General features: G+C 47.4%; 1 protein-coding gene across 1 annotated transcript; it reads left to right on the top strand.

Moving 5' to 3' along the window:
• Nucleotides 1–6640: 6640 nt before the first annotated feature.
• Nucleotides 6641–11278, top strand: LOC119403458 (lysM and putative peptidoglycan-binding domain-containing protein 4-like; the record flags this gene model as incomplete). Its single annotated transcript, XM_037670391.1, has 2 exons — nucleotides 6641–7290; nucleotides 11248–11278. Coding segments are annotated over 2 exons (681 nt in total), but the record flags the coding sequence as incomplete, so codon positions are not given.
• Nucleotides 11279–16080: the final 4802 nt, after the last annotated feature.

Genomic DNA, 16080 nt, shown 5'->3' with positions numbered 1-16080 from the left:
CATGTCATGTACAGCATGACTTACGTGCCACGCTCATTGCGTGCTGGCGGCCGTTTCACTCGCTTGATATGCACCAAAAGTGGTATTGCGCGACGTGACTATGTGACGAAAGTATACAACAGGAGTTTATATGAAAATCATGACACGCATGTCATGTACAGCATGACTTGCATGCCACGCTCATGGTGCGCTGGCGGCCGTTTTACTAGAGTGATATACACCAAAATTGGTATTGCACGACGTGACTAAGTGACGAGCACAAAAAACAAATGTTAACATTCAAGTCATGACACACATGTCATGTACAGGATGACTTACGTGCCGCGCTCATGGTGTGCTGGCGGCCGTTTCACTCGCTTGATATACACCAAAATTGGTATTGCGCGACGTGACTATGTAACGAGCGTAAACAACAGGAGTTTATATGGAAATCATGACGCGCATGTCATATACAGCATGACATACGTGCCACGCTCATTGTGTGCTGGCGGCCGTTTCACTCGCTTGATATGCACCAAAAGTGGTATTGCGCGACGTGACTATGTGACGAAAGTATACAACAGGAGTTTATATGAAAATCATGCCACGCTCATCGTGTGCTGGCGGCCGTTTGGCTAGCTTGGTATGTCGTGACGTGACTATGTGACGAACATAAATTACAAGAGTTAATATCAACATCATGACACGCACGTCACGTACAGCATGATTTACATGCCACGCTCACGGAGCTCTGGAGGCCGTTTCGTAAGCTGGATATACACCAAAATTGGTATTGCGCGACGCGACTGTCTGACGAACATCAATAAGACGTGGTAACATGGGACTCATGACATGCATGTCATGTAGTGTATGATTTAGACGCCACGCTCATGGTGCGCTTGCGGCCATTTTGTTACCTGGATATATACCAAAATTGGTACGGCATGACAGGAGTGCGTGACGAACATAAAAAGCAGGTCACGCATCGTATATATATACCAGAATATACGTTTCGTTAGCACGCGAAATAAAAGATTGTACATGCATGCATGCATGACAAACTTGCGATATATAGCGAACTAGATGTCAGGACATGAATGACTTCATTTGCCTCAATGACCAACAAGACGATGTATGCAGCTCTTTGCTGGCTGCTTCGCATTACATCGATTCCCAAATTGCGTGGGATCTGCCGGTTTTTTTTTTACCACCGCACCGCTAAAAGGCTGTACTCACATCTTTAGGGCAACGCCAAGTGCACTTTGCAGTGCGCTTGAACCAATGAGCGGCACCTACACTGATATGACTCTCGTGAACGGAGGGTACGACGACCACGCACAGCACTCTCAACAAGTGCACTCTCTGATCTTATTACAGTACATATACAGCCGATCAAGGCCAAATGCTTCTTTACATCGTGTTAGGCATATGTGCGAGCGGTTAAAGTTGCACTAACGCAACAGAACAAACCGCCTTTTGAGGATCTGCATGACGTACGTGCACATGCAAACACAACGGGTCTAGCAGACGACGCACGGAGCAATCCACACTAGGCGCGGTTCAGCCAGAAGCCGCTAGGCGGCGACTCCGCTCGATCTCGCGGCCAATAGAGTCAGTATATTAACTCTGATGTTAGCCGCCGCCGCCGCCGTAGGCCGCGCAAGCAAACCACCAATAAGCGCCATGCCTTTTCTCCTCTTCTTTCTCACACGGGCTGTCGTCTTAGCAACCAGACATTGTTCTCCTCACCCACGCCAACCCTCTCCGTCGCGGGGAGAAATCGCGAGCCGGCAGCGAATGGAGGACCGCGTGCCTCGATATTTCCACTCTTGTCTCATGACTCTCGCGCCGGCAATGTGGACAGCGTGCGGTTACTTGGGACGCGGAGGGGCCGACCAACGGGACGCCGCCGCGGCATGCTTTCCGCCAGTGTGCAGCATGCAGGGGCACCAGGACGCGCGGACGCCGCTTTTTAGACCTTTATGCATTCGCCCCGCCACGGCGGTCTAGTGGTTATGGCGCTCGACTGCTGACCCGAAGGTCGCAGGATCAAATCCCGGCTGCGGCGGCTGCATTTTCGACGGAGGCGGAAATGTTTGAGCCCCGTTTATTTAGATTTAGGTACATGTTAAAGAACTCCAGATGGTCGAAATTTCCGAAGCCCTGCACTACGGCGTCTCTCATAATCATATCGTGGTTTTCAGACGTTCAACCCCACATAATAACATTGCCTTTATGCATCCATTTGACCTTATAATCTTATTCCAAATATCTTGTTCTACAGTGAGCAATTGTTTACTGGACAGTGGTAACGTTTGTTATGTTTTATTTGGGAAGCGTCATTACTGACAGAGAATCTACCAATTCTTTCACCTTTGCAGAAAACAAAAATGTCGCCTATGTACGGCTTACAGCACCACATTCGACCTGAAGAACGTGACACGTCACATGGCAAACGCTGTTAATATAGGCCTCATCAGATCCGAGTAAGTGGCCATGGTTTCTTAATGAAAGCTTTCTGGAACACGTATAATAAGGTAAAAAACTGTTCAATCGCTACCAACACCTGTGCAATTTTTTATAATATCGCATGAGTGATAACCTCTCGACATGGTAGCTCCTGATATACAGGAAAAGTAACGAGATTTCCCGCTCTATGTGCAAGTGCACATTGCACACTCGTGCGCGCGCGCCGTCTGCTACACTGCTTGTCTGCGAGATGCACGCACACTATTAGCCCTATATGTGCGACCACGTGCTCAAAAAGCCGGTGTCACGCTGAAAGTGATATTGCTCATCTCGTCTCTTGTCGCCGATATCAGAAACTATTGTATCCTGGGGTCCACGTTATTAAAAATTTCCATGGTGTACCTGAAACTTAGCTTGCAGGGTCAGCGTATGCACTGGGTCATTTGGCAAGTTCTTCGACCAATTTAACTTTCCTGGGAGGCACCACAACGCTAGAGGATTTTGGTTATGCGAAGTATTCAGCAAGCTGCTGTCTCTGTAAAGCTCTCATTTGGGCTAGTTGGTGCACAGGTGAACACATAGTGTAGGGTTGCGCGGAAGAACACGGACGAAGGGAAGTGGACAGGAAGGGAAGTGGACAGGTCCTGTCCACTTCCCTTCGTCCGTGTTCTTTCGCGCAACCCTACACTATGTGTTCAGCTGTCTCTGCCTGCTTGTTTGACTTCAGAGCAATCGTTGCGAGGCCAATCGTCATCTTTTTGTAACAGGAGTATTTGCGTACGTGACGAATGCATTCAATGTCCATAGGCAACACCGTGATGCCTAAAGCTAGTCTATAGTCACACGCAATGCCGCCAGATGCGCGCTCCCGCGAGCCGACGTGCATATCATGAGAAGCGTTGCTGGCGCATTTGTGTGGTGTCTTTCAACGCTTCATTTTGAGTGAAAGAAACACAGTTGTGCGTACCTAATAGTTGTTATGCTGCCACAACAGCTACTAACCATCGCCGCACGACAGTAGCCAAAACAATTCAGCAATGAACAAACCAAGCTGACTTGTTAAATTATACTGTCCAGCGCATGCAAATACTAGGCAGCCCTAGTCAACAGTGACGGATAGTCAGTCAACACTTCCAAGGTTAGACGAATGTTAGCTACTAATAAGCAGCGCAAGCCTAAATATTTTAGCATGCACTAGCCAGCACAAACCCGCAGCCCTCATTTACCCAACACTTAGCTATCAACAACCGACATGATCTACGATCTCGGCAGCGGCGGCCACATTCGATGGAGGCGAAATGCTAGAGGGCTTGCGCACTGTGTGATGTCATTCTCGTTAAAGAACCCCTGGTGGCCAAAATTATCCGGAACCCTCCACTACGGTGTGCTTCCCAATCATATGCAGGTTTTGACGCGTAGTATCCTAAAATTTATTAATATTGATACTATTATTATTATTGTTAACATTATTAACCGCTAGCTAGCAGTTACTGAGGGTTAGCCAACACTATAGTCGGATACAATTAAGAAGACAGGAGAGGCCCCACCCAGACGACCGAAGCACGGCGGCCGATCGCCTCCGCGACTAAAGAAATAGTCCCGCTCATTCACGCGCCGATGTTCTATGAAGGCGGAGCCCCCGGCCGTGCCGCTCATGACGTCAGTCCCGAGTGCGCACCCATTGGTGCAGGCTTGTGTTCATCCGTCTTTGAGGAGGAAATGCCGCTGCCTTCTACAGTTGTACCCGGTTATAGAAAGCGCTGTCTTACACTACCTGACAGGGAGCCAGCAATTTCCAGTGCTAGCGTACCTCAGCAGTCACTAGACAAAACTAGCATGTGTTGACAAACACTAGCCTTCAGCAACACATCATATAATACTTCCCTATTAAATATTTGTCCACCGTCCGTTACCATAATCGATCATACCGATGGAATGTAGGCCGTCATAATGGTGGAGGCGTAGTGTACTAGTGGAAGCATGGGGGAGACGTGTTGCCCTTTTAGCCAGTCAGAAACCTTTGCGTCTACGTGCGGTTGACTGCCCTGACCGGGGACTGGAGGAGAGCAGTTAACCACTTCAAAGGATGCACATAGGCGCCTCCTCCGGCCCAGAGAACAAGCTTACTGTGTGCAGCTGTTGCTCTCTTTCGATCCCCGTTCAAGGTAGCCAACTGCACGCAGACTCATTGGTGTTTCGTTCGCCCGCCCAAGGGGTGGGGGCGGGAGCTGGAGCTGGCTTAAGCCTGTTGAATTGCGGATTCAATGAGCCACAAAACAATACCCACCTTGTCTTCAGCATGTCCACTAAAAATCTACCACTATGATGAAACAGATCCGTCATAATGGTGGATTATGGTAACGGGTTATGAAGAAATTTTCTAAAGGTTTAGCCATCCATACGCAAACTTAGCGAGCACTAGCCTGCTTTGGGCAACACCAGCCTGACTTACAAAGTGTTAGACTCTCATTAAAGAGACACCTGAGGTCTCTTTGGATATTATTTTACTATCGTCAGAGATTCGTGGTATCCAAAAGGTAGTTACCGTTTCTTTTCGAAGCGAATCATATACGTGGCATGTCAGCGCTCGCGAAAAAGAGCAACACGTTTTCTTTTTTTTCTTTGCCTAGAGTGCAGGAGAGATACATTAATTATTTTTGTTGCTGTCACCAATGTAGCCAACTGTCTGACTGTGTGCATGCAATGCAGCGATATCACAGATAAACTTATCCAGGATGTGTTGACCATCAGTGAGGCTCCCGAGGCTGAGCTGTGGGCTAGAGCCGCGGGCCGGCAGTGCTTCGTTGAATTCCTGGTCCTGCAGAGTGGATATTCGTATATGCACATAGATCCACAAGCATGGCCTGCAGTGGGATTTTGGGATCTAGCCCTGGCGATACTGCGATTTCAGCTTCACTGGCCATACATTAAGGTAGGTGCAAGACTAACTAAAATATTCCACCTTTTCATAATGTGTGGTCGTGTGGTAGTAACGCTAAACACATAGAAAAAAGTGGCATGCGCAGAGAACACGACACGCATTGGTGGAAATAGTAAAAGGACGGCAGAAGTCCAGGGGAAGGTGGATGCTTGAAGAGGAGAAAATATGTGAACACGGGGTGTCGATGCAGCCGACGTTTCGACAAGCGCTTGTCAAAACGTCGGCTCCAGCGACACCCGTTGTTCATGCGTTTTTCACGCACCGGTGGAAGTCTCTTGCGAGGCGAAGTAATTATGCATCGTCTTACTCAGTGGAACATGCCGTCTTCTGTGTTCTCATGTGCTCACACTTTTCATTAGAAGCGAAGCAGCTATTGCTCGGGGCTGTGTCCGGCAGTGCCGCCCGCGCTCCACTGCGCATGCGCCTACTCTCTCTCCTCTACTCTCCTATGCTCCCCCCTCTCGCGCGCCTTATTCTCTCCTGTGCAACGCTGTGATGAGCGCCCTCCTGCAATTCCCCCCCTTCTCGCGCGCTTCATTCTTTCCTGTGCAACGCCACGATGAGCGCCAGCGCATGCGCGTCCCCTCCCCCTGTCCTACGCTCCCCCCTCTCGCGCACCTGTGAGAATTAACGGCCAAGCTAGAGGGAACACACGACGCGCGTAGCTTTCCTCTTCGCGTTCTACGGCGCTTTGAATGGATGGATGCAGCTTACTGCATGGGTCTTCGCCCCAGCTTAAGAACCTGGCGAGCCAGCTCCTAGAAAAATTACACCATCTTCCGTTCAAGCGAACCATCTCCCCGCTGCTTCGCATCCACACAAGGTTCCCTTTAGCGGGAGATGGTATAAATGTTTTGCATTAAATTGGTCTTGTGAGCAAAGTTCCTGACTCAGTGGGAGCCAATATATGAGCGAGAAACAGAGTTTTCTTATAAATGTGGAAAGCATTCCGCCAGCATCACACCAACTTTAAGCCCTCCACTTGCAGTGGCGTACCAACTCATTCGCAAGTGCGGGGGCTGACGTCTCTCACTCTGTCCGACGTATATATATATATATATTATAAAGGCGTTTATTGACGGCACTAGTCGACGAAGCACAACGGCGCCAGTCAAGACAGAGCGCGGACTCTGAGCGCGAGGAGCGTGCTGTCAGAGAAGAGCCGAAGGGGACGACCCACTAGAGAGCGCCCGAGAGGGCGACCCATTACATAGACTTCCAACGCTTCGCTACACGACGCTTGGACACGACGTAGCTTCCGATGAAGTCGGCTCTTGGGATGACGCGACTGAACTCAGACTTCGTGAAGGCCAGAATGGTTCCAGGGATAACGGTGACAGAAACAAATTTGGGACTCGAAAGCCGCCGTCTCCGGCGGTGTTCGAGCATCGCATCGTTGAGGGCGAGACGTTGCAGGGCCTCGCACTCCGCTACGGTTGCACGGTTGGTGCCTTGCGACACTTGAACAACCTGCTAAGTGACCAGGACTTCTTTGCCCTCACTGTGATCAAAGTTCCTGATCGCATCCACGTCGCGACCGGACAGCTTGTTGACACAAACGTGCCTGCTGATGACACCATCTCTGTGACCAGCGACGGTGCAGAATCGCCACCGGACAAGGCTATCCGCTATTGGAAGAGCCTCGACCATAAAGTGCAGGCAGCCCTGCAGCAACGGGGTTCGGGAGACGATGGCATCCAAATCGACGAAGTGGAAGACGACTCTGTCGATCGCCATGTCTCGCGCTCGAAGCAGCCCGATTCATCGAGCGGTGCAGACTGTGGCATAGGATGGTGCGGGATAATTGTGATTGTTGTCATTGTCGTTGTGCTCGTGCCGTCTTTTTACGTGCTGTACATACTCGTCTACCAAAAGGAAATTCACGACGAAGCACAACGGCGGCAGTCAAGACAGAGCGCGGACTCTGAGCGCGAGGAGCGTGCTGTCAGAGAAGAGCCGAAGGGGACGACCCACTAGAGAGCGCCCGAGAGGGCGACCCATTACATAGACTTCCAACGCTTCGCTACAATATATATATATATATATATATATATATATATATATATATATATATATATATATATATATATATATATATATATATATATATATATATATATATATATATATATATATATTGAGAGAGAGAGTCACTGCATTTTCTCTGAATTTGACGTGATTTTTTATATTCATAGAGGTTATTAGATGATTTGCTTTTTCAAAACTGTTTGTTTTCAATCAAGGAAGAATCTGCACAGGCAGATTGTGCAGGCCGGGCCGTCCTATACCGCGACAACAAGGCAATGTGTAATAACATTTTGGAAATATTGCCGTGAAGTTTAAAGGGACCGACAACTGCCCCGAACATGAAATGAGATGACTCCACTGATGGAAAGATTGTCTGTCGCATTTACTCAAACCAACCCTGTTTTTTTCGAGAGATAAATTCATCTATTTATTTCTTAATTGAAAGTCGCGATAAATGATCTGTGGTGCCCGTGGCGGCGAAAGCATCAACGATCCGATGAACCCGGCCACGTGACCGTTGATTGCTGTACGCGGTCGACGATTTTTTTGTTAGCATTGAAATATTGTTCGTTTCTTTATATTAAAAAGTATTACGCCATAAAAAAATTCGGCAGATCCCACGTACCGTGGGAGTCGATGTTATGCGAAGCGTGCGGCGGGTAGGGGACTGTGGCGTAACTTTTTTTACTGAGCGGCACGTTACAAAATGACGCTAAAGATTTGTATAAATTTTATACACACATATATATATGTTGAAGAGCCGCATATGTGTTATATAACCAGTTGTTTACGGTTGGGTATGCGACGTGGGTATTACCAACAAGCGGTAAGCTGATATGTAGTGCTTATACGTGTCCCGATAACGCACGCACGTTTCACGAACCCGTGTACATGTGTGCAAGAAGTTCTTGACAGTTCTTGAACAAACGCATCATCACTGTGATAAGTGAGCACCAGCAGCTGGTCATGACTTGTTATAGGATCCGGTCGTGATCGTGGTGACGAGGGCTCCATGTGTAGTGATGTATGTGGTATGGTAGAGCTGTTGGAATTCGTGGATGCCTCGGTCATTTCGTCGACAAATTGTCTGTCGACAGAGCCGGCGACATGTCGGAACCTGAAGCCACCCATCGCGTTGGTGAGGTATAGGCCGTCGAGGCTCGTAGGCCTGGATAGTGCTACGTAGACCAAAATCAGTGGATGCCCCGGGTTGGTCTACGAGATTCCATGCACGGGCTGTGACGCCACCTACATCGGTGAAACAAAAAACTTCCCCGAAAGGATACGGCAACATCGAAACGACGTGCGTAGCTTCAACGCTGCGCGAAACGCCCTCGCTGAACACAGCGAAAAGATGGACCACCGCATCAATTTTGACGACGCCCGGGTCATCGACACGGAAGGCAACCACACAAAAAGGCAGTTCTTGGAATCCTGGCATATCCAAACAACACCGGGAAATGTCAACCGCTCAACTGGAACCTGGCCGAGTGTGTACGTGCACGGTCTACAGAACCAGTGGAAGAAACACCGCGTCAACAAGAACGGCGGGAAGAAGGACAATGGAGAGGGGGACACCACCAAAGACACTCGCTAGCTTCGGAGCCGGCCGAGCAGTCACCCCTGAGGAAGGGACCGAATCGGTCCCAAAACGTCGGGTCAGTTTTAAAGCTTCTAAAGTTTAACTTTAGCAAAGCGTCTGGAGAGTTTATTATTTTTCGTATAAATTTTTCACCCAGCCAGACAGATCTCTGTCGAATATGTTCACATTTAAATGGTGTTTGTCGTATTCGTAGACTACCTGGGCGTATGTGGCCTACGTAGCCTAGTCTACAAAGCGGCTGTCAATCAATCTGGCATCATCCTCGGTCAGCATGAGGCCATCACCCAGCCTCGTAAGAAATGAAGAGGACACTGCGCCGTTCTTGTGGACGAAGTGCACTTTACGGTGCGGTGATGTGCATATCATATGTAACTTTCGTTAATGTATTCCTCCAGGGTCGAGCAATGCTTCAATATAGCTTGCTGAATCATAGGAATACAAACGTAATCTTTATTAGACTGCTATAAAAGCGGAATCAACACTGGAACTACAGGCGTTAATCTGATATGACGCCTCTATCGTAGGAGTAGTAGATATCGCAGGAGTATCATGTAGTGTTTATTGCTTTCTTGTAAAATTAGATAGCCAGCACCACAACCACAATTCACGTTGCACCGATATTACGCCTGCGTAGGCTGTTTTTCCAAACCAGCTTATAGACCTGGCGTGGCTCAGTGGTAGAATACCTGATTGCCACGCAGAATGCTTGGGTTCGATTCCTGCTGGGATCCTAATTTTCATTATTTCCATTCGTTGAGTCAACGCTGCCGATGTTGGTTTTCCTTAGCGTTTTAGCATTTAAGTAACCAATGTCTGTTCTCACCGTTCCTGGGTACATATAAACTGTCAATCACCTGTGGCACATACCCGTACACCGCGGCCCATGGTAAACGGGTATGTGCCACACGTGTCTAGTGGAAAGTGTTTGACGACGTACGCGACAGGATTTTAACGTTATTCATGTCATGACCCGGCAATCATATTCGTCAAATCCTCTTACCCTCCCATGCAAAGTTTGGTCTACACCAAGTTAAGGAGGCGATCATGAGAGCACCCAGACGTAGGCGGCTAGATAGATAGATAGATAGATAGATACGTAGATAGAAACGCTCAAAGTGCCAGAGGTTCGCTAAGAAATGCTTCGCATTTAAAATGTATATATAGGCGTGCGTTAGTAGCATGCATTAAAGTGGCGCGGCCTTCGCGTGACGTAGTGATCCCATGCTCGTTAGCGCGTCTTGAGCAACTTTTCAGCGCACTCATGCAACCGCGCACGCAGTTTCCAGGTTACTAAGATTTTGGAGCGACATAGTTTTGCTACCTACACTTGGCCTCAGAACTGACGCGCGCTGCTACTCGGTGGGGCTGTGCATATGCACAGTTATGTTTTAGATTACTTGGCTTGGCTCGTGTATCGAGAGAGTAACGACGCCAGGACAAGCCACCCATGACACAGGCGCAGGGAACCTTGGACCCATGCGCACACAACGCAGTACAGATACAGGGCAGGTGTATAATGGCACATTATCTCATTGTAACAGCTTGATACTTTCAAAAACCGTTGAACAGCTATAAATGAAGGTGGTTAAGCATAGTTACAGGAACTCCTTCGAAAGCAGATCAAAGATAGCTTTCACAAATCGCGAGAAGGGCTGGCGGCATCGCTATCAATTCTCAGCGTTGCTGGAGGAAAGGTACGTCCGTGTTTAGAGCCTTTCAGATCGAAAAATACTGCTTGTAAACTAACTACGTGCTTTTGGGATTAACTACTGCAGCTACAAACACTGCGAAGGGTGAGCTTTCCGTTGCACCGTAAAAAAAATGGGTTGAGGCAAATCAGTAGTAGGTCCCTTGAAAAAGTACAGCGACATTTAACCTGCTCTTCATCTGAGCATTCCATCTGCAAACTTCACAGTCTCAGTCTCACATTGTAAATACGATGAGTATGAAGAACCTGCTACTGACTCTAGTACCTTAAATTCTCTTATTAAACAAAACATGTGCCTGACAATGCAAGGCACTTCGCTGAAGTCTTCAGGATAAACCGAGTGCCAATTTTTTTACTCTTAGAGCCCTGTAATATAGAGTATTTCTTAAGAAGAATACCAAGTTCAGTCGATTAATACTTAAGCACACCACATTGAGCTGGTTGTGTATAGTTAAGAGATTATAAATGACTACGAATTTTTATACTAGGTGTCGTTCCTTGTCCTCCTACTTTTCCCAGGTTGGGTGGGAAGTGGACGGGAAAGCGGTGAAGTGGCCCCTTTACTCCTCCCCTCCGGCTCGTTCAAGTAAATAGCCCACGCAAATTGTGTAAGCTCAAACTTTCTTTTAAAAAACGCCAGGCCTGCGCGGAAAGCGCATCACAGCGAAAGCTGGAAGAGCGGCATTTCTAGAGCCCTTTATAAACGCTCTCATGGCTACTAATTCAAGTACACTAACAACGTACACACTACGCGACAAATAATTTTTGTGAAGTTGGGAAGCACCCACCACGACATTATTTTTCATTCTGTATTCGTCATTCGCCATTCGGTACCATGTGTAAATCAGTATGTGCACTTTGTTGATGCGCCGGTTGATGAGGATGAAGAACTATGGCTGAGCCCTTTGTAATAGGTTGCAAGCTGCAAAGGAACCACTAGTTACGTATTTCGCATTATGTGACGCATGGTCGTTATTTAACTCTCCCACCACGCTTTATAACATAAGTTCACGTGATAAAGAGGGATAGGAAATTGACTTTATTGAGACCCTGAGTAAATGGGTCATGGGAGCCTTATTTGCTTCCTTGGCAACCAATAAAAGTGGACTTGCGAAGAACCCACTAAGCTATAAAGCATCATAATTTTTGTGAAGTAGGGAAGCAGTCACTATGCAATTTTTCGTCATTCTGCGGAGAAGCGTGGCACCCGCTAAACACCTGTAAGACGTTATGTGCACTGTGTTGATGCTGTGGCTTATGACGATGAAGAATTATGACAAAGCCCTCCGTAATAGGTTAGAAGCATTCAACAACCAACTCGTTGCCCAATTTGCATTGCGTGACGCCTGGTTACAGAATGCGCGTTGTGTGATGCCTGGGTGTTATTTTACTCTTCTACCACACTATACTACATATGTTATTGTCGTTCCTTCCCGATATAAAGCCTGTATAGGGTCTTTTTGCAAAGCAGTTTCAAGCACCGGCATGGCTCTGAGGTAGAACATAGGGCTCCCAGGCGGAGGGCCCAGGTTCGAACCTCGTTCCATCCTGAATATTGTTTCTTATTTCGTTTTTTTTTATTTCGCGCGAGAGTGGTTACGGACACCGGCGACGGCGGCGCGGCGGCGGCGGACAACTACGGCGCCAAAAACGGCCCTTGTTGTGATCTCATAACAGCTTTCGCTGTAAAAAATGTGGGCGATTATTACGCTAAACAACCCCTCATTGTCTCCTTCCGTATAGGTAGTTAGCTGTTAATTATTGGTCGAACTTTTCTGGGTCACGTTCGCAGCACCTCTTCGTAACACGACCCAACAAATGACGCGCAAGTGATCCACCGCGTAATTATCACTTACGCATTACTGCGTAAAGAAAAATTAATAATAAACTATTTTCAATACGGCGTATTATTGGTCATTGGTTCTTTGCTATTTGTCAAAAACTTTCGGTGTGCCATAAGATCGCCTCCTTGTTAGGCGATGTTACAAGTGTGCGAAAACTCGCGGCGTCAAAATGAAGTCTGTACAATAAGGAATGCGTTACTGTGCTGAACAATATTTTTTTTCGGAATAGCCAGACAGTGTCTCCTTCTGAACGTAATTCAAGAAGGCTGCCCGCCAATCTCACAGCAGCGGCTACTTGAATGCAGCAATAATGCGGCAGCATCAATGCAGTATCACAGCGGGCAAGAGGTTCCATATGTGTATAATAGATACTTTCAGAATAGTATAACGATGTTGAGTTTTTGCGCGCATACATCTCTCTGTGAACTCATCTTTGCTGACAGAGAGGTAGAGAGAGAAATAAATATTATTAGGACACAATCCCTTGCAGGTGAGCAGCCTTCATAGCCCAGAAAACCGTGGACGCTGATCATCTCCCTGGCGAGGTAGATCAAGTAACGGGGCAAACTTGAAAGCTGGGCTTCTCAATGTGCTCGAGTCCACTGCCTTGTTACAAGCCGCCACGGTCGCTGCAGGCTGCCGTATGATAAGCCAAGTGAAGCAGGCTAATCAGAGACTAAAGTGGGAATCCATTTTAGCTGTCCTGGATAGGCACAACTAAAATATTGGACACTTCTGCGCACTCAACTCACAGCAGCTTGGATATCAAGCAGTGGCGATGCTATGTGTTTTCAAAGAAAGGAACTGCATTTAAAGAAAGGAAAAGCATTTGATCAGGCTATAAAACGTTTACTGGTTACCGCCTATATTTGCGTCACCGATTACTTAAATTTCAGGCCATGCAGAACGAAATAAAATTATCACAGATTGCTGTAATGTTATAGAGCTCCAGCTGAGCGATAGCCTCCTCTGCAATGCTCGAGCTCAAGGCGGGAAAGCGTGGAATAGGCAGCCGGCACCGCAGAGAGCCTACACTGCGTGGTCATGACACACGGAGGACAGTCGTCACAGCTGAATCGGAGGGCAAAATTTATTACATGATTACGTTATTGCTGCCTTCATAAAGCTTTGCCTGACTTAGTTTCGCAGTCTGCAGCCGACAATGACCACTGCCGAAAGTGGGGGGGGGGCTCGGCCCCCCTAACTTTTCTCAGGGGGGGGGGGGGGGGGGCTAGTGCCCCCCTTGCCCCCCCGGTACGCCTATGCCCACTTGCCTCCTCTAAAATGGGAATTGCACCTGTACCAATATTCTTTTGCAGAAATGTTGATAAATGCACTTATTTCTGCAGACGTAAGACGCCGTTGTCTGGATAAAGATATCTGTGTACTCTTATTTGTTTGCATATGCGCCGCCATTACAATTTATTCTATTCCCGTATATTGAATGAACGTAAGGTTAGTCAAGCGCCATTTTCTCGCTGCGGAAGCAACAGCACAAGTCCCAGTTTTCATTTATTAATTTATTTATTTATTTACCTATTTATTCATATTACCCAAAGCGCATGGTGGTATTACAGTAGGGGGGGGGGGTGTTGCATACATATAATAACAAACATAAAAGCAGGATGCAAGAAATGTCGGAGCATGGCACATTAAGGGCAGTGTTATTTTTCAGTGCAACATGCAAGCACGTACATTCAATGCGCCGCAACGAAACTGGCATTATCCGCAATATACACAGCAGCTGGTGGTACACGATTCCAGTCAGGGATAGTTTGTGGAAAAATTGAAGTTTTGAGTAGTTCAGTTCGACACTTATATTCGCGCACCTTGTGCGCATGCACCAAACGGCTGGATATATACTGAGGTTGAAGAATGTAGCTATCGCAGTATATGCCACTTCTGGAATTACATATGTTGTGCATAAACTTAAGTTGCTTTTTTTTTCTCCTTTCGTGAAGCAGCTCCCATCCAAATGTACCTTTTGCAGCGGTCATGCTAAGCCGTCTGCTGTAGTTATTTAAAACCTATCGGGCTCCAAGACTGTGCACTTTTTCAAGTTTTTCTTGATCAATGTTTGTTGGAGGGTCCCAAACCGTAAGCCATATACCAAGATAGGCCTTGCATATGTTTTGTAGAACAGATCACGAGCTTCTTCAAGAAAGAGCTTGATGTTCCGTCGCAAAAAAAGAACAATTTGCATGCTTTCCCCGTGATGTGGTCAACGTGATTGACATGAACCGTGTTAGCTAAATTTCAAAATAATTGAATTCTCGAGCGCTACCCAAAGGAGATTTATTAAAGTAATATGTCGTGCTCTGTCTCTTTTTTGTTGTTGTGAAATGCATGTGAACCGTTTTACCGTGTTTACTTGCATGTTCCATTTCCTCCACCACGCATAGATTTCAACCAAATCATTCTGCAAATGTTTAGCATCATCTGAACAGGTTATTTCGCGGTACTCAATACAGTCGTCCGCGAATAATCTCATTGTTGGCAAAACATTTGACAACACATCATTTATTAAAATTAAAAAAAAAATAGCACTAGTCTTCATTGCTGCCGGGAAAGAAAGAAAGCATAAAAAAACTGGGGAAGGGCGAAGCATGTAGGGAAGGGTGTTTCAGCTCCATTAACGTTAAACCTGTGTATGTGCGAAGCATGCAGTGTGCGGCGGTGTTTCCAACAGTAAAATCAGTGCCAATGGGCAATGAGTGAGAGAAGAAAGATTAGATACAGAGACCCACAGCCCGCTTTTTGCTAACGTGCACGCTACGGAAATTTATTGTTCAACTACGCACAAGAGAAATCTCCCACCGGCACTACATTGCAGGCCAAGATCCAGTGCCTATATATACGGGGTGGCCGGTGAACGGTTGTGTTGCGCGAGTAGTGTGCTTTTTCCATAAAGAAACTCGCTAGCAGACATAGGCGCGCGCAGGGTTCCTCTTCAGGGGGGGGGGGGGGGGCGAAGGTTCGTCGCAGCACCCCCCTTTCCATTACGTCAATGTATGGCGCTGACATTGAGCTCCCCCTTGAGTCGCAGCGCCCCCCCCCTGTTATGTCAATGTGTGGGCCTGACATTGCACCCCCCCCCCTTCTTAGGTCGGCCGCCCCCCCTCCCCTGTGCAACGTTCTAAGAACCAATACAGTTTCGCAGCTCCGCTCGCGTGCCGGCACACGCGGCCGACGCGTGAACTTACAGCACTGCTGTTCCATTTTGCTTCACTTACCGTGGCCCCCGGGGTCGGATACGGCAACGCGCCGTTGCTCTCAATGGCGCGTTGCCGAAGCTAATCGTGGAGGCGACGCACCTACCGCAGCGATCTCAGACGCGCAAGTACACTCTAAGCACGGTAACGTTTACTAAAGGTGCACATTTTCACAAATTTGTGTACTTATAAAATAGAAGTTATCTAGTAACCTTTAGTACCCGTTCACAGTATCCAGCATTCTCACGTAAAAATAGAGGTTAGGTTGTACAGTACACGGTATACTGTTTACACAA

Source organism: Rhipicephalus sanguineus, chromosome 8 (genome assembly GCF_013339695.2).
Source record: "Rhipicephalus sanguineus isolate Rsan-2018 chromosome 8, BIME_Rsan_1.4, whole genome shotgun sequence".
NCBI classification, from domain to species: domain Eukaryota; kingdom Metazoa; phylum Arthropoda; class Arachnida; order Ixodida; family Ixodidae; genus Rhipicephalus; species Rhipicephalus sanguineus.
Note: the sequence above shows the minus strand (reverse complement) of the source record. Positions and strands in the feature narration are given on the sequence as shown.